We start from the raw sequence: 26,528 nt of genomic DNA on the forward strand, positions 1-26,528 counted from the left end.
TCCTCTTACGCTGACAAGATACGCTGCGATTGGTGTACCAATCCAGTGTCCTATGCACAATTAAGTGTGGAAAGGGAATGAAAACGGATGATGATGGTTTTAAAATTACTTCACCCGTGACGTCACTAAAAGTCGTCCTGGCATTTTAAAAGTTAACCCCGTACGTATGAAAACACGCTAAACATGTATTTCTGGAAACCGGCAGTATATCAAAATACACAATTTATCCGTTATTCTAAACAGCTGTTCACAGGAACTTGTGATTTTTACTGGAAACTTTTTTAGAGAAACTTCACCGTACAATAAAATGCTCTAATTTTTACAGCGTGTAAAAAAACTTATTTCATATCCATTTCCCGTAGCACCAAACTTCCGCATTATTTGATTCTGATGGAAAAAATATTTTATATTTATTTACGGATAATGAACCTTTTAATAGCAGCTGAATATTATTATTTTGGAGATCAGCATCTTTCACATGAGCGAAATTATGTTTAAGGGGTGCTAATAAACTTGCTTATTATTAATAATGTCGAACCATTACTCAAAGGTTCCTGGTTTGATACGTTGCCCCTATAAAACGGCTTAAATATTTCATGTGAACACCCAGTTGCATTCCACCGACAACACTACTTACCAGTCCAAATCCTTTGCATCCACGTCGCAAACCCTGGGCAATGGGATCACACTTACAACGGTGTGATCACAGCAGATAACGAGAGGATGAAAGGCGAGTTTCTGGCGCCTCCAAACTAGAACCAACCAGCTAAGGGAAGGTAACCCTGACAGAAAAATCCACCAGAGAAGGCAACGAGAAACCACGCTGGTCATCTTTTCCTAGGAATCACTGTGGCGAGTACATCCAATAATCAGTTTTCCTGGCTGCGTAATATATAAATAGCGCAAAACTGAGATGCTTTCGCTGAAGTGATCGCCAACGTCGGCTTGGGGGGGACCTGACAAGGCACCGCAAGAAGAAGTATAAAGTATAAAAAAAATCGTATCTGTGACAAATATATAAAAATATTTATGGACAATAAAAATGAAAATAAAACGGCATACATTTACGAAGAAAACAAAAGATGGATTAAAAAAAATGTTACTACAGAATAACTATTATGAAAATATAAAAAAGGTTAAGTTGAAAATAAAAAAAAAAATATAAATAACGTAAAAAATAATAAGGTGTAAAAGCAACAAAATCTCTGAAAGATATCAGTAAACAGTAATAACTAATTAGTAATAAATATATGGGGAAAAGGTTTGAAATAAAAAAAATATATATAAATACAGTTTTAATCATTTTTGTATTATTTATTTATTAACTCCTGTTTCGTAGCGAAAATACAACATTTAAAATACTTTTAAGCTATTCGCATTATATTCTATAATATAAATAAAACTTACATGACATAGTAAAACCAAGTTAAGTTTCATTGGTATATTTATATAAGATAGAATTGGTATTACACTATTAAGTAACGGTGTGAATATAAAATTATTATTTTTCACCAAATCACGATAACCTCTCTTAAAAAGTAGTATAACTTAAAAAGTAGTAGTAGAAAAAAATATCTTCTGTAAGTGATTCCGTATTTACTTTTCATTTTACTTTGAAAATTATTGGAATCATGTTTCGATGATGGGTGTCATTGGTGTTGTCAAGGTGATGAAGTGACGATGGAACTCTTGCCACTTGTGTGGTCACTAACACGTTGAACAACCTAAAACAAAAACGTTTGAAATTCAAAACTAATTAGAGATTCTAAAATAAAGGGGCAGAACCTTACACTAATTTCGATTGATTAAAAGATCACATTTATTACTACTTGAATTAATGTCCAATGTTGCGTGTTTAGTTGAATTTTCCGACTACAAATCCAAACATAACTTTAAAATAAGTTTTTCAATGCGTAGTTCAATCTGATCTTACTGGGAATCGATCTTAGAACCCTCCTCGCATGCTGCTGTCGCGGACTTCAATGTATCCGAAAACTGTCAACAGGCCGGCTTCTCCTGATTGTTTTAAGTGGTTTCCTCTCCACATGAGCAAATGTTGAGGAGTACCTGATTGGCCCACATTAGAATATCCTTCCTGATTCCAACAGTTTAGCTAAAATAAGCCTCCTTGCGTGACGCGAGTGTCTTAGCCATTAAAGTACGAAGGCCGCCACCCTCATCGAAGTCGTTTTGTTTTTAAATAATCCCAGAAACCAAAACCTGCGCCACCAACTAACTTTCGTGTAAATAGATTTAAGCTGCTGACTTAAAATTAATGTAATAATAACAATATTAACTATTGGGATAGCGAAAAGGATTTAAACAGTACTACAGTTTTTTCAGAATGGCAGTTTCGTGTATTAAATTCGGCGAGTTTACCTTTCCAATATATTTTTACGCATCTTTTTTCGGCCTATACTATGTTCTTGACAACTGAAAATAATAATGTTCTCTTAAACTCACCTCCAGCAGCTCCCATCCCGATACTCATGTCCATTCCCATCCCTATCCCCATGCCCATGCCCATTCCTTGATCCATGCCGAGCCCGGAGCCGCAGTTGGTGTGCGGCCAAGGGCAGGCAGGTTGCAGCTGCTGACAGGACGTGCAAGGAGCTGCCATCGGCTGGGGAACTGGAACTGCCACGGGCACCGGAACCGGTCTCTGCACCACGACGGGGTAAGGTCGCGGAACCGGGTAGGGTCTCGCCACCGGATACGGCTGTGGTACTGGGTAGGGCCGAATAACTGGATAAGGACGATATTCTGGAACTGTTACACTTCCTCCCCCGTGACTTTCTTCCACAGTTGATTCGTTTTGAGAGTGTGTATTCCCAGACATAGAATGAGAGCCCAAATTAATATTGTTTACATTAGTACCATTAATATTAGTAACGATGTTTTCGACATTTGTGTTGTTCACGAAGTTGGTTATGTTTATAATATTAGTGTAATTAGATGTATCAACCGTCGGTATAAGTAATTCTGGAACCGGAGTTGAAACATATTTTTCTGGTGGTGGTTGTATAATCGGAGATCTACCGAGTATGCAAGATTCTTCGCATAGTGATAAAAGACTGGAATTAGAACTGTATGTATTGCAATATTCAAAACATACGTTACATGCCATTGTTTTACAGCACCTGGCACCAAAACAATATTGTGTTCTGCATTTTCCTTCCAAGTATATTTCATTATCTCTACACGATGGTTCGATAGGGACACATACTTCATTTTCTAATTCATAACCCTTGATGCAAACGCAGTGTCCATTTGAAAATATCATATTCATCGGACATCTGAAACACTGTCCATTCTTGACGTACGAATCTACAGGACAAGGGGTGCAAGCACCGTTGATATCTATCGTATCTAGTGGGCATCTAATTCTCTCTCTGCACAACCCATTTATCATTATTTTACCGTCGGTACAAATTTCTATATCTGCTATACACACCCCGTTTACCTTTTTAGTTTTTGCTGGACATTCAACATCGACAAATACACATTTTCCATTTAGTAAATAAGTCCCATCGGGGCAAGATGTATCAATTATTTGACATATTCCATTGACTTTTCTAGAGTTTGGAGGACATATGGTGTCAGTTTCTATTCGTATGCATTCGTTATTTTGCAAATACGTTCCTGGCGGACATGTTATGGACGTCTTAATACATTGATTATTTTGTAAGTAGGTTCCATCTGGACACGTTACAGATCGAACACACTTATCGTTCTGGAGGTAAGTTCCTTCTGGACACCGAACATCTCTTATTTGGCAAATACCATTTTTGTTTTCCGCATTTGGAGGACAAACTGTATTCGTGGAAACTCGAACGCATTGCCCATTTTGTAAAAACGTATCAACTGGACAAGTTGTCGCTGTTCTTACGCAATCACCATTTTGTAAAAATGCCCCAGCCGGGCATATAATTGAAGTTTTTACGCAGTTTCCATTTTGTAAGTAGGCTCCATCTGGGCATTTGACGTTACTGTTCTGACAAATTCCGTTTACTAAAACGCTATTGGGAGGGCACACAATATCTACATTTGTGCGAACACATTTTCCGTTTTGGCCATAAGTCCCTTCTGGACACGTTATTTGAGTAGATTGACAAACTCCATTATTAAACACCGCATTTGGTGGACATACTGTATCTGACTTAATGCATTGATCGTTTTGCAAGTATGACCCAAGTGGGCATGAAATATCAGTTTTTATGCATCTGTCGTTTTGCAAATATGTTCCAGATGGACATCTAACGTTTCTCAGTTCACAAATGCCATTCACGTTATCTGTGTTAGGAGGACAAACAGTACTAGTAGATGTACGAACGCATTTTTCATTCTCTAAGTACGTCCCTTGGGGACACGTTACAACAGTTGATTGACAAATACCGTTGATATTAACCGTATTTGGTGGACATACGATCGAAGATTTCACACATTCTCCATTCATTAAATACGTTTCATGCGGGCACTTAACATCTTTTATTTCACAAACTCCATTAATATTTACGCTGTTTGGTGGACATACTGTGCTTGTAGATGTACGTACACATTGCCCATTTTCCAAATAGCTTTCTCGAGGGCATACACTCGTTTTTCGTACACAAATTCCATTCAGAAGATAACTTTCTTTGGGGCATTCTACATTATTTATTTGACAAACACCGTTAATCCTGTTAGTATTCGGTGGACACACTGTGCTTGTAGCTGTACGAATGCAAATGCCGTTTTGTAAAAAGGTTTCATCTGGACATTTTACATTCTTGATTTGACAAATTCCGTTTATCTTTTCCGAGTTTGGGGGACACACAGTACTTGTAAACATATGTGTGCATTGACCGTTTTGGAGGTATGATCCTGTAGGACATTTGACGTCTTTTATTTCGCAAACCCCATTAACCATTATACTAGTTGAAGGACAAACAGTATCAGTATCTACACGAATGCATTTTCCATTCTGTAAGTAAGTTCCACTCGGACACGTTATTTGAGTGGATTGACAGTTACCATTAATATTAACGGTGTTTGGTGGACAAATAATATCAGAACTCATTTGAACACATTTACCGTTTAGTAGATACGTTCCTATTGGACAGGTTATATCTGTTATTTGACACACGCCATTAACCATGACACTATTGCGTGGACAAACTGTACTTGTAGCTATTCGTATACATTGGCCGTTTTCTAAATAAGTACCACTTGGGCATTTTATTTCTCTGATTTGACACACTCCATTAATATTTTTAGAGTTGGGAGGGCAAACCAAATTCACATTTTCACGAACACACTGTCCATTTTGTAAGTATGAACCCATTGGACATATCGTAGTTGTTCGTATGCATTGTCCGTTTTCTAAATAAGTACCAATTGGGCATTTTATGTCTCTACTTTGACAAACTCCATTGATGTTTACAGAGTTAGGTGGGCACACTACATCAACGTTCTCACGGACGCATTGTCCATTCTGCAAGTATGAACCCCTTGGACAAACCGTCGACGTTCGTACACATTGTCCGTTTTCAAGAAAAGTGTTGGTTGGACATTTGACATCCCTGATTTGACATACTCCGTTAATATTTTCAGTATTTGGTGGACAAACTGTATTCGTATTTTCGCGGACACACTGACCATTTCTCAAATACGACCCCATTGGACAAATCGTCGTCATTCGTACGCACTGCCCGTTCTGTGGGTACGATCCTTCTGGACAAGTTACGTTAAATTGGCAGACACCATTTACATTTCTAGCATTTGGTGGGCAAGTAAGACTCAATGTTTTATGAACGCACTGTCCATTTTGTAAAAAGAAACCCAATGGGCATGTCGTCGTCTTCAGTACACATTTTTCGTTCTGTAAATACATACCTTCTGGACATCTCACGTCTATAAGTAGACAGCGGCCATCAACCATCCTACTGTTTGTTGGACAAAGATCTGTTGTTATTACTTTTACACATTTTCCATTTTCTAAATAAGCTCCATCAGGACATACAAGATTACCTGTTTGGCAAACGCCGTTTACACTTACACTATTTGGTGGGCAGATCGTACTTGTGGTTGTAATTACACACTCTCCATTTTGTAAGTAATAGCCGGGTGAGCATGTTTTAGTTGTTTGTACACACTGCCCATTTTGTAAGTAAGACCCTACAGGACACTCTGATGGCGTTTGTACGCATTGGTTGTTTTGTAAATAAGTTCCGACAGGACATTTTACGTTAGTAAATTGTTGATAGCGGCTTTTACATACACCATCTTGCATCGTTGTCCCTAGTGGACATTTCTTGTAACAGATTGAGTAAGGATCATTTTCATCACATTGTGCATCAGTTGAACCCACCAGACAGCAGGTCAATAGCCCAATCACAGTTAGGAGATTTCTCATCTAAAACAAAAATAACATTAATTAAATATTTAGTATTTGGAAGCAAGACTTTTTTAATAAAATAAATATGGCGTTGAAACAAGAACAATCCCAAAATCATCTGGTGTGAGAGATTCATCTTTGACCAATCAAATTACGTTTTCAATTTTAGAAAACAATAAAGTCGTACATTCGTACATCATTAAAAAAAACAAGTTTATTATAAAAACATGAACATTGGTATCTATGGACTGAAACGTTCTTGGAATCTATTCATTATTACTCTAGAACTGGTTGATTGCGTCTGTCCTGTGCGGGCTTATTTTGCCCGCTGGAGAAATATTTTTTTTAGTACATGTACTTCCGAAGCAAAAGGTTTCGTAAGTAAGTTGAAAGTATGTGATTTTGGTTCATATATTGAAAAAAAAATGGTTCAAAGTTTTACTAATCGGCCACTAGATGGCAGGATATTTTAACGTTTTTATTTTGCTTATAAAATAATATCTAAATCTAGATTTACGTGCGGTTTTTGGGAATACAAAAAATTCACTTGAGTATTTGTGTTCTCGCTAGGAATCAAATCCGGAACCTTCCATGCGTAAGTCAAGCGTCTTAACTACTTCACCACGGAGGCCGCTAGGATATTCAATATATTAAAACTGTGATAAGCGTCATTCTGAGTGTTAGATTATTCTTGTTTTAATTTTCTTTTTTATAAATATTTATGTTCTTATGATTTACTCAAAATGTTTATTTATTAGAAAATGAGAACCAAGTTGTGGTAGAGCGTGGTGCAATGCTCGGACCTCTAATCCTTGGTTCCGTGACACTAGCCACGGAACTACACCCCCGGTTCATTTTTATATTTAGATTGCTCTTAACAATAAAAAATAAATTGTGAAGCTCAAAAGGGTGAAATTTAACAGTGCCCGAGATTCTAATAATTCAAATGAGGCCCGCAGGGCCAATAAAGCGAGGCCCGAAGGGCCGAATTTCCTAGCATGTAACAGTCGGTGACAGTCGTTGTTGCCTGCTAGTATAAAATTATTAGCACAAACAAATAAGTCAACAGAACGAAATGTTTTTTAATTTAAAGAAATATTTTTAAAGTATAATAGTCTAAAACAAATTACAGAGAGAGATATTATGATTTCCTATCTTTCAACTTCATAACTGTTGTATAAAAATAGGCACAAGGAAAATATATAACACTGCCTTTTAGCGGCCTCCGTGGTGTTAGTAGTTGAGACGCTTAACTCACGCCTGAAAGGTCCCGGGTTCGACTCCTGGTAAGAACATATAAATTAAAATGTATTTTTTCTCAAGCCTGAATATTTGTTGCTGTGATTCGCCCCTATAAATGGGCTTCGGGGCATAAAACAAAGGAATGTGTCTTATACATACATACTTAAGGGAACAATTATTCGAGTATGTATCAATTTATTTTATTTATTATCCAAACTACAACAACATTGCAATCGATGTAAGAGTTACACTAAAAAATAAAAGAATACATTGGGCACTCCGAAAGGTGCCTGCGTGCCTGCGTGCCTGCGTGCAGTGCGCCGGCCATGGACCACGCTCCATTGTGGGAGCTGACATAAATAGCCATGTTCGGGAAAGAACTATTGAAACCTATTAGAATTGTAAATTGGGTAAGTAATATTTATTTAAAACTAATTTAAAATAAAATAAATAAGAAAAAGATTAATAACATTAAATAAACAGAACACACATTCACTTACACATGAATACAAACGTCACACAAATACAATTACTAAACTTCTTTTCTTATATATTATGTGTCATTATATTTACAGTGGATTTTTTTAATTGGCTTTAGTATTGTTAAGATTTTTCTAATTATTTTGTTTATGTAATAGCTGTAAAAATCCCAAATAAAATGAAATAAATAAATAAATAAAATGTAAAAATCTATAGTAGAGATTATATATAAATGTATAATCTCTAGTATTAAACGTACTCGTATTTCTTAAAATATATAATTATGTAAGACTAATTTTCGTAACAAAAGGCCTCTGATGAAAAACTACTTTCAATGTTTTGATTTTGTTCAAATTTTTGCAGACATGATTCAACCCCCTCGAGAGTTATCAATATTCATATATTACAACAGGAATGAAGAACATATTATACAATGGAATAAATAAGTCTAGGCATTTACAGTGCTTATGACCTGCCATTGGCTGGTTTAAGTTGTCAGTTTTCACTTAGTGTAACACTCACAATTCTGCCTCTGTTTGAACAGGGAGGTACAACATTACTACTAGTTAACATAGTTCAGTCAAAATTCGCTCTAGAATATTAAATTGTTTTCAACCAAGTATGTAAGTGAAGCACAAAAAAATATATACTAAATTGTAAAACTAAACACAAGCAACAAAAAGATATAAATTACTTAGGATCTCCCCAAAAATAAGTGAGTAAAAACAAGAATTAAAAAAAATATATTTAACATAACTATTACCTACAAATTGATAATTACAAGCATCAATAAAATTCATGTTGTGACAGGACAGCATAGTGGTAAAGGAAGTTACCTGTTTTAACCGACCAATACTACTTTAAATCTGCTTTACCTACATGGTCCTTAGCACAGAAATCTACTTTTGCCTACCTGTTTTATCGACAAAACTAGGTTTTGAAAACTTGCGCCTGGGAGAAAGCAATTTGATTAGCACAAAAATAAATCTATTTGCGTAAATATACATACATATAAATTTTGTTGAAATTTATTTTGGCCTAAACAAAAAAAAAAAAAAATGTACAGTAACACACCTATCAACCCATTTAACAAATCAACATTGACACCAAGATCACCTAAACAGAACGAGGAGAGAAACAAAATCGTCAGATCTCTCTCAGAGGGAAACTCTGACCCAGAGGAATACACAAAAAGCCCAGGCAATGATAGCTCCCTGCAAGGTGAAACTTTAGAAACGTCAAATATGTATTACCAAAATCCCCTGATTGAAGCCCGCACGTTTATACAAAATATAAAATCAATAATGTCAGAAGGGAAAATGAAGTTTTCAGTTCTTCAACGAGACAAAATAAATGCAGAAACCGATAACCTATATCACATTATAGCAAAACTAGTATCAGAAAATGCGGAAATGAGAGGAGAATTGAAGATTTTAAGGCCTCTGACTACTCAAATAGTAAAAAATATATCGGAAATAAATGAAAAAATCAAAATATTGAATACAAAACCAGAACAAACCAATACTACGTACTTTAACCAAACTAAAAAAGCGGACCCAATGATTATTATCAAACCAAAAAGCGAGCAATCAGCTGAGACAACGACAAAGGATATTAAAAAACACATCGACCCTGTTGAAAAGGGAGTAACTGGTATAAGAAACTTGAAAAAAGGATCTATATTTATAACATGTAAAGGGCAAGAAGACACAATCACTATGCGAGAAGAAGTAAGAAGAAAATTAGGAGACAAATATGAAGTAAATATTCCAGAAAAGAAAAAACCAATTTTAAAGATCATTGGCCTTACCGAAAAACTCGATCCAGAAGAGATTGAGGAAAAAATCCAAATACAAAATAACTTTGAAGCAAATAGTAAAATTTCAGTTAAGTATATAAAAGAGATGAAAAATCGTAAAGATGAAACATATTTTGTCGTTTTTCTGGAAGTAGACGGAAAGACGTATGAAAAGATGCTTCAGAACGAAAAAATCAACATTGGATGGGATAGGTGCTCAGTATACACACATTTCTCTATACTACGTTGTTACAAATGTAATGGATATAATCACAAAGCCCAGCATTGCAAAAACAACAAATCCTGCTCTAGGTGCGCAGGCAATCACAGTTATAGTGAATGCACCACTGAAGCAAACAACCATAAATGCATAAATTGCAGAAAAGTAAACGACCGACTAAAGCTCCAGCTCAATGATAACCATCCATCATGGAGCATAGAATGCCCCACTTATAAAAGAAAAATAGAGGCAGTAAAACGGAAAACAGATTTTTTAGATTAAATTCAGGGAAGATAAGACATGAAAAAAATAATAACATTAAAATTCTATACTTTAATATCCGAGGAATCAAATCGAAAATAGATGAGCTTAATATGCAAATAGCAAACATGAAAATTAAGCCAAACATAATCATACTCACTGAAACTTGGCTGCAAGAACATGAAACAAACACATACAAAATAAAAAACTACGAAGCAGCGCACTCATGCAGAAATGGAAAAGGAGGAGGAGTATCCATACATATAGATAATCAACACGATTTTAAATTAGAAAATATCGAAGCCTATAAGGAAAAAAACAATATCATTAAATTACAGGTAATAGACCCAAAACTCACAATATATGCAATTTACAGGCAACCTGGAAAAAATAAAATAAAAGACTACATCGAATACCTCGACCGAACACTAAATAATCACGGAACTGAAAAAAGCATCATTATCGGAGACCTTAACATTAATTTACTAGACACACACAACGACGTTAAAGACTACATAAATATGCTTAAAAGCAAAAACCTAAAAATTATCAACCGAAAAACTGACAAAGAATACACCAGAAAAAACCAACGAGGACAAAATTCAATAATAGATCATGTAATAACAAATATAAAACCAAAAGAGAAAATAGAAGTTTACCTTACCGACACCCCACTAAGTGACCACAGACAAATAGACATACAATTGAAAATACCACCAAACAATCCCAAAAAAAGCCTACAAAAGTATGCCTCTAAAAAAATTGACTATGCAAAACTTAAAGAAAACATAACAAAAATAACAAATCATCTCAACATTGAAAGTTTTAAGGAACTACAAGAAATAATTCAAGAAGAAACGAGACAAAACACAAAAACCACCATTAAAAACTATACAACTTCAACTAAAGAAGGCTGGATGACAAAAGAAATATATGACAAAATTAAAACAAGAGACCAACTGTATAAAAAAATGCAATACTTTCCATCATTTACCCAACAATTTAAAATTCTGCAAGCAGAAGTTAGAAACAACATAAAAAGAACAAAAAAAAACCACTTTGCTAGTCGCATAAATGAAACTAATGGGAGCAGTTACAAAATATGGAAAGAAATTAAAAACATTACCCAAGAAAATGATACCAAAAAAACTAACATATCTAAATTAAAAAAAGAAAATGGTGAAGAGACTCAGAATGCAAAAGAAATAGCCGATATAATAAACAACTATTACACAAACATCGGAAAAGAACTAGCAAGCGCTATAGTAAATCAAAATACAACCAAAACAAATTTTAGAAAAATAGAATATGATGCAGAAATTTACTTAAGATATACGAGCAACAAAGAAATCAGCAAAATAATAAACGGGCTCAAAGACAACACATCACCTGGCCATGACGAAATAAAAGTTGTTACAGTCAAAAAAATAAAGGAAGAAATAACCACGACAATAGTGAAATTGATAAATAAACATATAGCAAACGGAAGCTTTCCAGAAGTAATGAAATTAGCAAGAATAACACCAATTTACAAAGGAGGAGAAAAAAACTTAGCTTCTAACTACAGACCCATTGCAAACTTAACCATTCTAAGTAAAATATTTGAAAAAGTGCTACACAATCGATTATACCAACACCTTGAAAACCTTAATTTTATTGCAAAAGACCAACATGGATTTCAAAAAAGAAAGGGTACCTCCACAGCAATGACATCAGTTTGCAACTTTATACAAACCAAAATTGATAAAGGAAATACAGTGACTGCACTCATACTTGACTTCAAGAAGGCATTTGATACAGTCCACATAGATACCCTTCTAGATAAACTAAAACATACAGGAGTTAAGGGACAAGCTCTCAAAATATTTAAAAACTATCTACAAGGAAGAAAACAGTTTACGAAAATTGAAGAACACAAAAGTGAAATAACAACAATGCAATTTGGAGTACCTCAGGGATCAATATTAGGACCATTGTTTTATATAATATACATTAACGACATAATACACAGTGATATAATGGGAAAAAAAACAATCTATGCGGACGACTTAGGAATTTTATATGAAAACAAAAATGACATTGAAACGACTAAAACCATCAACAATGACGTGCAAAAACTATTAGAATGGACAAACAAAAACTTTTTAACACTAAATGCCAAGAAATGCAATATAATACATTTCGAAACACAAAAGAAGAACCATAACATGAACATAAAAATAAACAACGGAACTCTTAAAGAACTAGAACATGTGACTTACCTAGGACTCACAATGGACAGACAATTAAAATGGACAAAACACATAGACGGACTCACTAAAGTAATGGCATCACTACATAGCCTCTTCTACAAAATTAAAGATTTTATATCAAGAAAAGAAAAAATTATGATGTACGAAGCCTATGTCAAAAGTAAATTGAGTTACATGATCGCCTTCTGGGGAACTGGTAACAAGACAGACATAACAAGAATACAAAGACAACAAAATAAAATTCTTAAACTAACATACAACCTACCCTACCTGACCTCTACGACTGAACTGTACAAAAAAACACACCAGTTTGACATAAACTACTTGACTAAAATTGAGACCTTAAAAATTGTGCACAAAATAACACTGGGAAACATACAAGACGACGACATAATATTAGTCAAAAATGCTGACATACATAAATATAACACCAGACAACAAAAACACTATCATATTGAAAAAGCAAAGACAAACACAGGACAGTCAAAAATACTACATAATGGACTTAAACACTACAACGACCTACCTTACTACTTGAAAACTTTTAATGGAGACAAATTTAAAATCAATCTGAAAAAGCACATGATGACTGAACTAACTAGACTAGACGAGACATAAAATGACTAGACAATATTAAATTTCTAATGTAACCCTAACGGGTTTTTTAAAATTGTAAATAAATAAAAAAAAAAAAAAAAAAAAAAAAAAACATCTGTATTCCTTGAATTCTTCTCTCACCCGCATCAAGATCCAGTCAAGTGCCCCAACTCAATACGGATTTTTCTAGCGATTTGAGTCAAGTTTACAGGTATGAGTCACTCCTGATTGTGTCGCTATAAACTGTGTCTTTGTTCCTAATAAATGTATGTGCAATGTTATTAAATATAAATAAAAAAAATGAAGATTTCAGATCTTTTACCTCACAAAGATCAAAAGATTGAAAAAATGAAGAAATATGGGAGTTCAAACACAGGCAGAATGGTGAATATTACGCAGGGTGCAAAGTGGCCAATTTCACCATCCAATGACTGGTCATAAGCCCTGTAAATGCTTAGACTTCAATATTCCCTTATATATAGTGTTCTTCATCTTTGTTGTAATATCTTAATAAAAATCTATTTATTTGGAAATGCAAAGTATACCATGTGTCCCGAAGTCAAGTGACCGGCCGTTGTCATATGAAAATATACAGTTGCGACAAAAAACTTAAAACGGGGCGTCTATCTCATTAAGCAAAAAATTATTAATAAAAATAAAAAATAAATAAATTTAATCATAGCTTTTACACTCTGTTGAGAAATCTTTAGATTTTAGTATTTTTTTAAATATTTTTTTTTGTTTTATTTATTTATTTATTATTTACATACATTTTAGTTATTTTTAAAACCTTTTTTAATTATTTTTTCTACAGGACTCACCAAGCCAATGAATATGGCTTGTTGGTAAAGATCCTTTACAATTTAAAATATGATAGTCCTATATAGCTGTATAATAATAATTACTACTAACTTAAATATAAGGAGCGAAAAAAAAACATGTAATTTATGTTTTCAAAAAAATATTTAGAAAGATGTAAAAAAAAGCAAAAAATAAGTGAATGATAACGCAATTTTAAGATAAAAAATAAATGAATACAGAACCGGAGTACCAAAATTTAAAACAGAAGTGTGTACATATCTAATAGGCACAAAGCATTTTATTAAAAACATTATTTATTAACATATCCATATCTATATCTTAATCTATATCTATATCTAAGTCAATATCTATATCACATCCTCATCCATATCCATACATATATATACCCGTACATGCACACATACATATCCATACATACATACATATTATACCAGGGGCGAATCGTCAAAGTAAGCGATTATGCACAGCTTACCATTATATTTGACTTTAAATAATAATAAATTATGGTAACCATGTTTATGGGGAAAAAAAATAAAGCAATTGTCATTTATTATAAATCACCGTTTATATATTAAAAAAATATCTATGAAGCGCGCCCAGTGCCAGCGCCCAGCCCATTCTTACTGAACGATGATACTAGCCGATTACCTCAGCTTATTCTTCCATACAAAAAAGTACAAAAAAAAAAGTTTGACCTCTTATGTTTACTGTAAAAAAAAACAAACAAAAAAAATACACATAGATAACACATTTATTGACTGAGTGTTTATTTTGTAGAACTTCATATGATTTTTTTAAAAATATATTTTAAAAAGTAAAGAAGTTAACTTTTGCATGAAATGATTATCAACTGTTTTTTTTGTTATTTTTTTATATGCCTACATATTAATGTATGTTGTTTCTAAAATATTTTCATATTATTATTTAATCTAATCCAATCCAACTCGCTGCAACGTAGCACAAACGTATGTCATTTTGCCAAAATTTTATTTCACCTATCAATACATCTCATATAGGGTGTTTCCATGAACTTTCATTTAAACGTGTTTTCATTAAAACTTCATACACACCTACAGGTATATCATTTTTCTTACAAAGTTATAACACTTTTCCGCCGATCAAATACATTTATAAATATTACAATCTACGTGCGATCTCTGTGCGTATTAACTGTTAAATTTCGTCAAAACATACATATGTATATACGATTTTCAGGCGTTGCATGGTATGTGAAATAATTCAGTCAGATTAATCTATTCACAACAATAAAGGTTTCAGCTCTTTAACTTCACTAAAATCAACACCACCACCCTGTATAAGCCCTGTAAATGCCTAGACTTCCATATTCCCTTATTAAAGGTATACTCCATCCCTGTTATAATTTGTTATATGTATTCCAGGGCCAGACCGCGAAAGTTCTGAGGAACATTCCTCATAGTAAACTTGAAAAAAATCTTAATATTTTTTTCCAAAAACTTATTTTTACTAAAACATTTTTTTGTAATCTCGAATTGAAGTAAATCCTTTATTTCTCAGACTAGTGCAGACTTTTTTTATAGGGGTTTCAAGAAGGGATGTTCAAGAGTCTAAGATTTAATCGATTTTCAAATATTAGCAAAAATGTTTATTTTATAAAAAACTGTGATTAATTAGGATTTTTTAGAAAGTTCACCGTAAGGAACGTTCCTCTGAAAACCCTGAAATACGTGTACATAAAATATCGTCACATTGGGGAAACAAGGTTCTATGTAGATTCATTTTTGAGACTTGAAAGCTTGAAATGAAAACATTATTTTTTTTAAATATTTTTTATTGTATTGTCTTAATAAACTTAAAAATAATATAGGTTTAATTTAGTTTTTCTTTTAAAGATTGATGCATATAGAACCGATATTTAAATCTAAGTATAGTTAAAGTTAAATATAAAAATACATGTTCTGATTGATAGAACCTTGTTTCCCCAATTCGATGATATATTGTTGCTTCATTTCGTTTTTATTCAACATGCCAAAACACAAATCAGCAGAAATATAAGTTTATAGTTTTTTATACGAAATGGGCATAAATCGACGCATCCTACGTACAACTGTGTAACTGCCTCATCCAGGGTTATACGACTGTTGCATTTTTTAAATCTACACCTATAAAACTTTAATATCACATATTAAAACAATATAAAAAATCGTTGAAACATGTTTTTTAACGTATAAATGTTTAACTGCACATATTTAAAACAAAATCCGAGAATTAATAAGTACGTGCCAGCTACAGACTATAACGTGGGGGAAATGCGGCGCGGCGCGAGCGACGGAGACCTGCCCGTCGCGCGTCGCTCAGTTTTACCTTGGACAGCGAGAGAATGCGCACAGGTTCCGTCAAAAATTCAAACAAAAAAAACACAGGTACACTTATCAAAATAATAAAAATGATCTAATAAGACCGTATTTAATTTCGATTTTTTTATAAAAGCTGTGTAAGTGCACATTTTAGGGGAATATATCAAATGAAGTACAAAGTAAAACTATGTAAAGATTTCAATAAATCCCATTGAATAAGCCTGTATCAGCGACTTACAGTATTGATGACAGGTTACGTAGCAAAGTATAAGTGTGTTTGTATGTAAAACAAAAACTAGTCATCTCAGAATAAATATTTATTTTTTATCTTATCAAATAACTCAATTAAAAGCGTTATGCCAAATTTCACAGCTTTAATACGTAAGAACAGCGAAATATTACCAGTTGATTTTTTTTAAATCTATTTTTTTTTTTTTTACAGTTTTAAAATGCACAGACATTCTTTGTTTTAGGTCCCGACTAGCTAGGAAATTCCTGTGTTTAGGAAGGACCTTATTTTTTACATGTGTTTTTTTTATCTATTATTTAATTAAATGATGCTTAATAAATTCAAAGAATAATAATAACATATGAAAAAATCAATATAAATATAAATTAGAAAACATGCAAGCAATAATAATAAAAATTGAATCATAAAAATAAATTAGAAAATATAGCATTAATGATAAAGAAATGAGACATAATTATTATAAAATAGAAAACATACCGATTATAATAAAAAATTGAAGCATAAATACACATTATAAAATATAACATTTATAATAAAGAAATTAAACAAAAATATAAATTGGAAAACATACTGATAGTAATAAAAATTGAAGCATAAATACACATTATAAAATATAACATTAGTAATAAAGAAATTAAACTAAAATACAAATTGGAAAACATACCGATAATAATAAAAATTGAAGCATAAATACACATTTTAAAATATAACATTAGTAATAAAGAAATTAAACAAAAATATAAATTGGAAAACATACCGATAATAATAAAAATTGAAGCATAAATACACATTATAAAATATAACATTAGTAATAAAGAAATTAAACTAAAATATAAATTGGAAAACATACCGATAATAATAAAAATTGAAGCATAAATATAAATTTGAAAATATATCGTTAGTAATTTAAAATTGAAGAACAAAAATAAATTACAGAATATACCATTTATAATTAGAAAATTAAAGATACGTGTAAATACTAGTATTAATAATAAAAATAAAATATATGTAAATTAATAAACATAAAAAGTAAAAATAAAATATAAATAAAAACAATTAGGAGATATTTGTCAATTAAAAGCAACACAATTTTTTGTCGTGAAAATAATTACAGGATATAAAATGGTCTACCCCTAATCCACTTGCTCACCTTCTTCTTATAAACATTGTAACTGACAGACGTCTTTATGTCAGGGTCCAACATGTTAAAAAACCTAGGGCCCAATACTGCAAAATGCCTCTGAAAAAAGGCAGTTCTACTTAGAGGTACCCCAAAGTTTATGCTCATTGCATATCTTGTTTTAATATTTTGTTGTGTTCTATTTTTTATTGAAGACCAGAAATTTGTAAGGACTTCCCTAACATAAAATTGTCTGACAGTTAGTAAATTTGATGTTTCAAATAGAGTATGAGAGGGGTAAGTGGATGGCAGTTTTAGCATTATTTTCAATATTGTTTTTTGGAGAATGACCAATGGATTTAATATGACCTCCGAACAACCACCCCATCCAATCACTCCATATGACGCAACCGACTGGAATAGTACAAAATATACCGATTTAACTTCTCCGTAATCTAAAACACCTCTCAATGAGTAGAACACATGTATCAGTTTGCGGAGTTTTTTGATAGTCATAGAAATGTGAGATTCCCATCTAAGATGGTTGTCGATCATATTTCCCAAATATTTTATTTCATAAACTCTTTTCAGGGGAGAGCAGGTACACGGCACTTTATCTTGTCCAGGAATTTGGTTTAAACCACAAGTATGAAGCATAACATTGAAGGATGTGACTGGTTAGGTAGCTCCACTGAGGCTAAATGTTATGTTGTTTGTTTTATCAATATTGAGGGAAAGTAAATTTATGTCTAACCACTTTCTCACCATTTCCATTCCTGCTATGGCCTTACAAAAAACATCATTCCATGAGCATCCATCGAAAACAATTACGGTACTTCAAAACGCTCTCATATAAAATTTACTTTCTTTAGTTACACAGTTGAACGTAGAATGTGTCGAAATAATGACCCACAACTTGAGACAAAATTCGTTAAAAAAAAAACCCTTAAAAAGGGGTACACCCCTGGTGTCTTCCATGATAGTAAATTACTTTTTGACGCCCATGTTGACAGCATCATAAAAAAGTCATCGCGTGTGCTTGGCTTGGGCTATGTATAGCGTGTGAGCTCGCCAATATATGACAGTAAAAATTTTATTGTCTTTGAATTTCCTAGAGTTTTAACCATCGAAAAAAAAAAGAATATTGCAAATCAAATCAACAGACAATGGAAATTTGATGTGTATTATTTTAATAGATATTTTATAACAGAAAAATATATAGAGAAATATGCATTTTTATTTTTTGTAATAAAAACAGTCTAGTAAATTCGAATAAATAAAAATACGCTTTATATTAACAATATTAATTAAAATGCAAAAATAACATTGAATACTTGAAAAATAAATATTACTGAGTGTTACAATCATAATTTAAAAAACGGATAGCCATTAAAAGTAAAAACTATATTTAGTTTAATTTTAATAGCGATAAATACATAAACATTATAAAACAGGAGTTATACAAATACAAAAATAATATTGTAACTAGGCGGCTACCTACACGGTTAAATTTCGAAACACCACGCAATTTTTTATCTCGGCTCTATGTAAAATGAAAAAAAAAAAAATTAATAATTTCATCACGTCATGAAGTCGCCCCTGGGTAGCGCCTGCTAACGTCAATCAACAAAAACATCCTCGTTTTAATTACAATATTTCGGCTACGCCATGAATCTCTTTTTTTAAATAATTTCTCACGTCACAAAGTCGCCCCTGGGTAGCGCCTGCTAACGTCAATCAACAAAAACATCCTCGTTTTAATTACAATATTTCGGCTACGCCATGAATTTCTTATAAAAAATGTCAAAACGTCACAAAGCCACTCTCTGAGTGTCGCTACTGACATCATTTACAAAAACATAATTATTTGTGCTTTTTTCAGGTACGCAACATTTTTTTTTAAATACACCTACCTAACCGATAAAATACTATTAGTAATGAAACCAAGGTATGCTTTAAAGTTCCGTATGTCCAAATAATATTATTTATTATTAGAATATTATTGACATGTAGTTCAAGCATTGCTGCATTCACGTTGCTTTACTTCTGAGAGCTCAACTGCTATGTTTTTCTATGGTTATGTTTACTGTCATCTGTCATGTATTGGCGAGCTCACAGGCTATACTTACGCCCTTGGCTTTGTTATGCGTAGCTCTACATCGTTGACTATGGCAAAGACACTTAAAATCCTTTACTGTACATTAGTGCGAAGCAACTTAGAATATGCATCACAAATATGGAATCCTATGTACAATGTGCAGATATCACGCATTGAAAATATTCAAAAAAAATTCGTTAAGTTCAAGTTTTTCCGGTTGAAACTTGAGCTTAAATCTGACCAGTATATTCATATATGTAAAAAACATCACCTACTGCCTCTGCAAAAACGTCGTGAAATAGCGGATATAATTTATTTACTTAAAATTGCCTCTGGTTCAATTGACTGTCCTGAACTACTTTGCAAACTTTCTATCAATGTTCCTTCCAAAGTTTTAAGAAATAACTCTCTTCTCCACATACCTCTTGTTTCATCTAATTATAGGCAAAATTCATATTTATGGCGAACTTTTAATAATTTTAATGTAATAAATAAATCATTTAACATAGATTTATTTGAAAATAATCTTAATAACGTGCGGCGTTTGCTTTCGAAATAACTCGTAGTATTTTTTTCTTTTCTTTTAAATTTACATTTAATTACTATTCATTTTATGTTCCAGAATCTTTTTTAACTTACTGTGATGCTACTTGTGAAAACCTGTAATTGGCTTATTTGTTATTTGTTATTTGTTTTGTTATATAAATATGAGATAATTATAGCTGTTGGTTATCCAAATAAAAAAAATAAAAGTAAACTTTTTCCAAAAACCCTTTAAAAATATTTTTTTTAGTTTGAATTTAATAATTAAATGTTTTCTCGGGGCTCCCGTACACTTAAATCTATTTCTTTAGAAATGGTCGGTTCTTTTATTTTAATGCAATAACTTTTGGTTTATTATAAATTTAATTCCTTGTTTTATCTGTAGATTAAATACTGCTAAACAGTATTCCCGTAAGGTTTTTTTGAAAAAAATAACAAAAAAACTATCCTCGAAACAATGTAACAAAAGTTACCAAAATGAACGATAGTTAATTTCAAATCACGATTTTATTAAGGATACAGGAGTTAAAATTTTACATTCAAATAATAAAAAAACGACTCAATCAAACAACATGAAGGTACTCGAATTTAACTTTAAAAAATATTATTTCCCTAAAGATTAATCAAATATATTTTCAATATGACCCAGTTTCATTAAAAAAATTACCAATCGTGTATCGTTCAACCCTTTCCTAATCCACACCCTTACAAACATATCGCTGAATTCATATACTTAAATAACGTTAATACATATTTATTTCTTGCATTCGTATTTTTATGGGCAACTTTTTTTTATTTCATTATAGTTCACTGTTTTCAATTTAGACTTTTTTTTAAATATTTCGCTAGTCCTTAATGTGGAAGTTCAGCCCTATGGGTAATTTGATATACAAAAAGTATTCTTACACGCGGTAAAATTTAAAACTTGTAACGCAAAGTTACTTAAAAATGTATGAAAAAAAAAAACGAATTTCTCTTCATGACGTTATCCGAATCAACCAACGATAAGAGAGTTATGATAGATTTCTGGTTTGCGGTAAGTACACTGACGAATCAACAGAAGTAGTAGTTTAATTTATAGTCTATTAACGAACAAAAAAAACTGAACATCCTCATTTTAGTCTTCTACTTAATATTAAATTTTATGTGAAGCATACTTTTTAGTACTCCGTATCACTACACTTGCTGGAATTTTTTTAGGAAATTTGAGCGTTTATTAAAGAAAATCTTGTACAATTCCGTTATTCAAAGAATTGTCTATCGGAAATTAAAACATTTCTCCATCGTTCTGGCAATTTTTGGATGCCATTTCAAAAAAACTGGTCACCTTTTAAATCAATGAACAGATTGAGCCAATTTTTGATGCCTTGGACTGAAGTGAAGTGTATTCCGGAAAGTGCATTCTGCATCGACCGAAACAAATGGAAATCAGAAGACGCTAAGTCTGGACTATATGGCGGGTGGGGCAGAACTTCCTATCCGCTGTTTTCCTTCCTATCCGCCAAGCGACATGTGGTCGAGCATTGTCATGTTGGAAAATCAATGTCTCGTGGCTGGTCTCGCATTTTGGCCGTTTTTCCATCAGCGTTCTCTTCAAACGAATCAGTTGTCGGTACAGCTCTCCAGTAATGGTTTCACCCGGTTTTAGAAGCTCATAATACACAACTCCCTTCTGGTCTTCATCTTCAAATTTTTTCGGCTGTCCAGGCAGCTCTTTGTCTTTGATATCAAAATCACCACTTTTAAAGCGCTGAAACCCCTCGAAATACTTGATTTCGCAAGAATATGTTCGCCATACAATTCTACGAGCAAACGATGACTTTCGGCCGCAGTTTTTTTTTGCAAAAAACGACTCAGTAAAACTTACAAAAAACAATTTTAAAAAATTTCCATGATTGATAAAAATATGATGCGCACCAGAAAATCAAACACTGTTGACTGATTTTGACAGCTTATGAATAGAGTTTTTAAAGGGCCGGTTTTTTTGTCCGTTAACAAAAATGGTTTACAGAACACAAAACCGTCAGTTATCAAAACGAACGACCAACCGTTCGTTACACTTACGGAAGTTTGATTAGATGTTTATAAAACCGACCCAATGACATGTATGTCAATGATTTGTTATAGCGCATACACAAGTGTTGACATCTAGTGTTAAATTACGGTTTTTAATCAAATTATAACAAAGAGATGGAAATATATATTTCAGAGAAGGAAATATGAAAGCCTAGGTGTCAGACAAGGGGACACAATATCGCCAAAGCTCTTTACTCTAGCCTTAGAGGATGTATTTAAAACCCTTAATTGGGAAAATAAGGGTTTAAAGATCGATGGCATGTACTTAAGTCGCCTCAGATTCGCAGATGATATAGCGGTCATAAGTAAAGACATGGATGAACTAGGCAAAATGATTATGGAACTACATGATGCTTCAAAAAGGATTGGTTTGGAAATGAATATGCATAAAACAAAAATTATGAGTCCAACAGGACGAGACATTTTCATTAACAATAATCAAATCGAAGTGGTTGATGAATACATATATCTAGGACACAAAGTCGAACTTGGTAAAGATAACCAGACAGCGGAGTTACCAAGAAGAAAAGGGCTAAGAAAGAAAAAAGAGAAAAGGGCATTTATAGAAAATGGCGGATGTTACACGGTGTGTAAGCGACAGATCCTTTCTCTAAGATGTTCTTCATCCCACTTGTAATTTGTTAATCTTATGACATGTCATTGGTTGGTGTAAGTGGTCACTGCAAAAGGCTAGAAAATGTTGTAATATTTCAATTTTAATAACACCCTAAGGGGTGAAATTCAGTCGTTGTTAACAAACATATTGACGCTTAAAATACTGTCGATTAAGTTAAATAAAATATTTGATAACAAAAATAAAAAAATTCGTTAACTGAGGTCTTTTATCAGTTAATATACTTTACGAACGTTTTGAAGTAATTAATGAATTATTTGTATCTTCTTACGGGATAAGATGTAAGTAAAGGTCATGGACGACCAACGACCATAAATCGTGATAATCGTAGAAAAACAACGCATGTGATTTTTTAAAACTTTTCACGAGAGCGGCTCATTTTTTTCCTGACGCTTTTAGGTCACAACTCGATAAGTACAAAAGATTATTCGATACTTAAATTAGTGGCATGTATTATTTTTTCAAACCTGCAATACAAAGCCTTTATAAAACCTTCTTAATATCAAATATCTTTTTAAGATTAAATCTTCTAAGAGCAACTTTTGTTCTTATGCCCTAATGTCCAGAATGTGTAGATTAGTCAATGTGTCTCATGACTTGAAACTCTTTGGGGTAGATATTTCGGCTTTTCGTAGATCTCTTTGCCACTAAAACAGTGTGGGATGAAGATGGATTGGCATGGTTTAGCTCAAAGCATTGTATGTCTATCGTTTTTAAGAATATATTTAATATCATTATTGTGTTGCCCTCGTTTGTCTTTGCTACATAGTTTTATGTTATGTTTGTTTAGTTTTAGATATATGTTTCTTCATGTAACTGTTGTAATTGGCTTAGGCTATATATTTAATAAATAAATACAAAAGAACGTTTAGTCATATTTTTTGCACATCCGTCGTTGTATCATTTCGATAACGACGATATTATTGTAGTACGTGCTTCCACTTTCCATTATGTTGTATTCCAACTCAACACAAGGCTTTAGGCCTCATATAGTTTGGAATACGTTATTTTGATTATTTTTGTAATATGTATGTATTTGTATCAATAAATAAATAAAAAATATGTCACACAAAAACATTAACAATAAACAAATTAAATTAAAATCTACCAAATGTTTTCAAACAGCAAAATACTGAGTTTTAAGAATAGGTGTATCAGAAGAATCTATGGTGTGCGGTGGTTCGACTTTGTTCGGAATGAAGTAATAAGAGAACGGACGCAGCAAACTCCGGTGACAACTGTCATCAAGCGGAGGCGATACGGTTGGCTCGGATGCCTCCTGAGAGCCTTAACCATATTCGCCTATTTTACAAGGCATCAGGTTCTCGGCGTCCTGGACGTCATCTGCTGACAGTTCGTCGGCAGTTCATGTCAGAACTTCGGGACGGTATCATGACTTGAAAGGACGCAAAGGAGATGGCAGCCGATAGAGATGCATGGAGGCTCTTTGTGGATACCATATGCTCTAACTAGGGAGCGGACATGGAACGATGATGAAATGTTTTCAATAACTATGACAAAATTAAACATAAAAAAATAATATTATATTATAGTAAGTAAGTCAACATAATTTTGTCCGCCTCGTGGTGTAGTGGTTTGCCTTCCTTGCGAGGTTTCGAGTTCGACTCCCGGCCAGTTTGACGAGAAATATTTATTTGAAGGGTTGTTTTTCGTTGCAATATTTTAGTCCTTTGACTAACACCTGAAGCGAGGGAATCGTCATCTTTAGGTCAGGATTGGAGCATATGGTGGCATGTCAGCAGCCAACCCTTATTGTGTTATTTTCCGCTGGACCTCAATTGGCCCAATTTACTTTTTCAACTTGAAATTTCATTGTGTTTTCTTATCATTATTTGGTAATTAATTTGTTTTTGTCTCACCTTTACCGCTTATTAGGGCCTCCCAAACTGATTTCCTCTCTCACTCCTTTTACCAACCGCAACCACCAACACAAAAATTGTGTAAATGAATCTTAAAATAATTATTTTATTTTATATTAGTATCTTTAAAGTTATCTTTTAATTACAAAGTTTCAAGAGGTGCAATCTGGCAGACTACGTTATAATTTATTAACTTAAAAAAATTATACATTTTGTTTAATTTTACGAAAGTTCATTATGTATACCTACTTTATCTTCGGGAGATGCATAAACTCACCCTGGGATCGAAGGAATCATGCACGCATTATAAAATACAAAAAAACAACCAACCCCAGCAAACAGCCTAACACAAACAACCAACCCTAATGTATGGGAGCGAAGTATGGAATTGGAAAAATAATTATGAAAATAGGTTAAATGCTGTCGAGATGCAATCTCTCAGGTGAATGTGTGGTAAAAAAATGTATAATAGGTGCACATCGAAAGAACGGCTAAAAAGATCTGCGATGCGAATGTTGATGGATGCAGAAAACGAGGGAGACCGAGAAAGACATGGCCCGATCAAGTCCATCAAATACTTGAAAATGGACATGTCAAGAGTAGGAATAATCGGCGTGCGTGCATGAGAAGATGAATGAATACAGAGCGAGCGATGTCTGTAAGCAAAGACAGAGTGATATGGCGTTTTATCCTACGGGGAAACGAAGTGATGGTGTGTTTGTATGTTTGCACAAGGAACTCGCGACTCACCTAGCAATGAGGAAGTTCGGTGGTTATTTTTTTTTTTTAAATATGTGGCAATAGACTACTACACTATATATTTTTATGTATCGTATTGTCAGCGCTATGTTTAAAAAAAATATATTGTGCTTTTTAAATTACCCCGCCTGTGACTTAATAAAAAAATAGTTTTTTGGGCTTTTGTGAAAGACGTGACCGAACACTTCGAAACATTAAACCTAAGTTTAAGTCGTCTTTCCATTCACATATACTATATATATCCGCTTGGAGAAGACACAAATCGTCCAAAGTTGTCATCTCTAAGAAAAGTTTTTAGTCATCCGCAAATATCAGGAAACGCGAAATCAAGGTGACATTTTTAATATTATTCATAAAAATATAGAATAACAATGGACGAGATGAGAGCCTTGCGGGACCCCCTAGAAAGTTTAGAAACACTCTGACGCGAATAGACTATAAGAGACGTCTATTTTGTCTATTTTGGAGGTAGCTCACCATTAATTTTAACATACCATCTGAGAAACCGATCTCATACAGCTTTTTTTAATAAGACATCATGGTCGACAGTATCAAAGGCCTTGGCGAAGTCATTATATGAACAGTCTACCTAATGTTCTGCATCCAGAGTTTCCATGACGTAGTTCGCGAAAACCATTAGATTGGTCTGAACTGACCGGCCTTTCCTGAACCCATGTTGTTCATCGATAAAAAATGGCTCTACCTGGGAAGCGACGATTCAGCATATGTATAAATACTAAAAACAAATGCAAATATATGTATATATATATATATATATAACCAT

General features: G+C 33.0%; 1 protein-coding gene across 1 annotated transcript; it reads right to left on the reverse strand.

Moving 5' to 3' along the window:
• Nucleotides 1-1,282: 1,282 nt before the first annotated feature.
• On the reverse strand, nt 1,283-25,072 carry LOC148273897 (uncharacterized). Its single transcript, XM_088237997.1, has 3 exons — nt 24,986-25,072; nt 2,464-6,394; nt 1,283-1,724 (listed from the first exon to the last, which is right to left on the reverse strand). The coding sequence occupies exons 2-3, from the start codon at nt 6,392-6,394 to the stop codon at nt 1,708-1,710; spliced, it is 3,948 nt and encodes a 1,315-aa protein (XP_088094123.1). The 5' UTR covers nt 24,986-25,072; the 3' UTR covers nt 1,283-1,707.
• Nucleotides 25,073-26,528: the final 1,456 nt, after the last annotated feature.

Source organism: Micrasema longulum, unplaced genomic scaffold (assembly GCF_059751315.1).
Source record: "Micrasema longulum isolate JH-2025_06_02 unplaced genomic scaffold, ASM5975131v1 h1tg001811l, whole genome shotgun sequence".
Lineage (NCBI taxonomy): Eukaryota > Metazoa > Arthropoda > Insecta > Trichoptera > Brachycentridae > Micrasema > Micrasema longulum.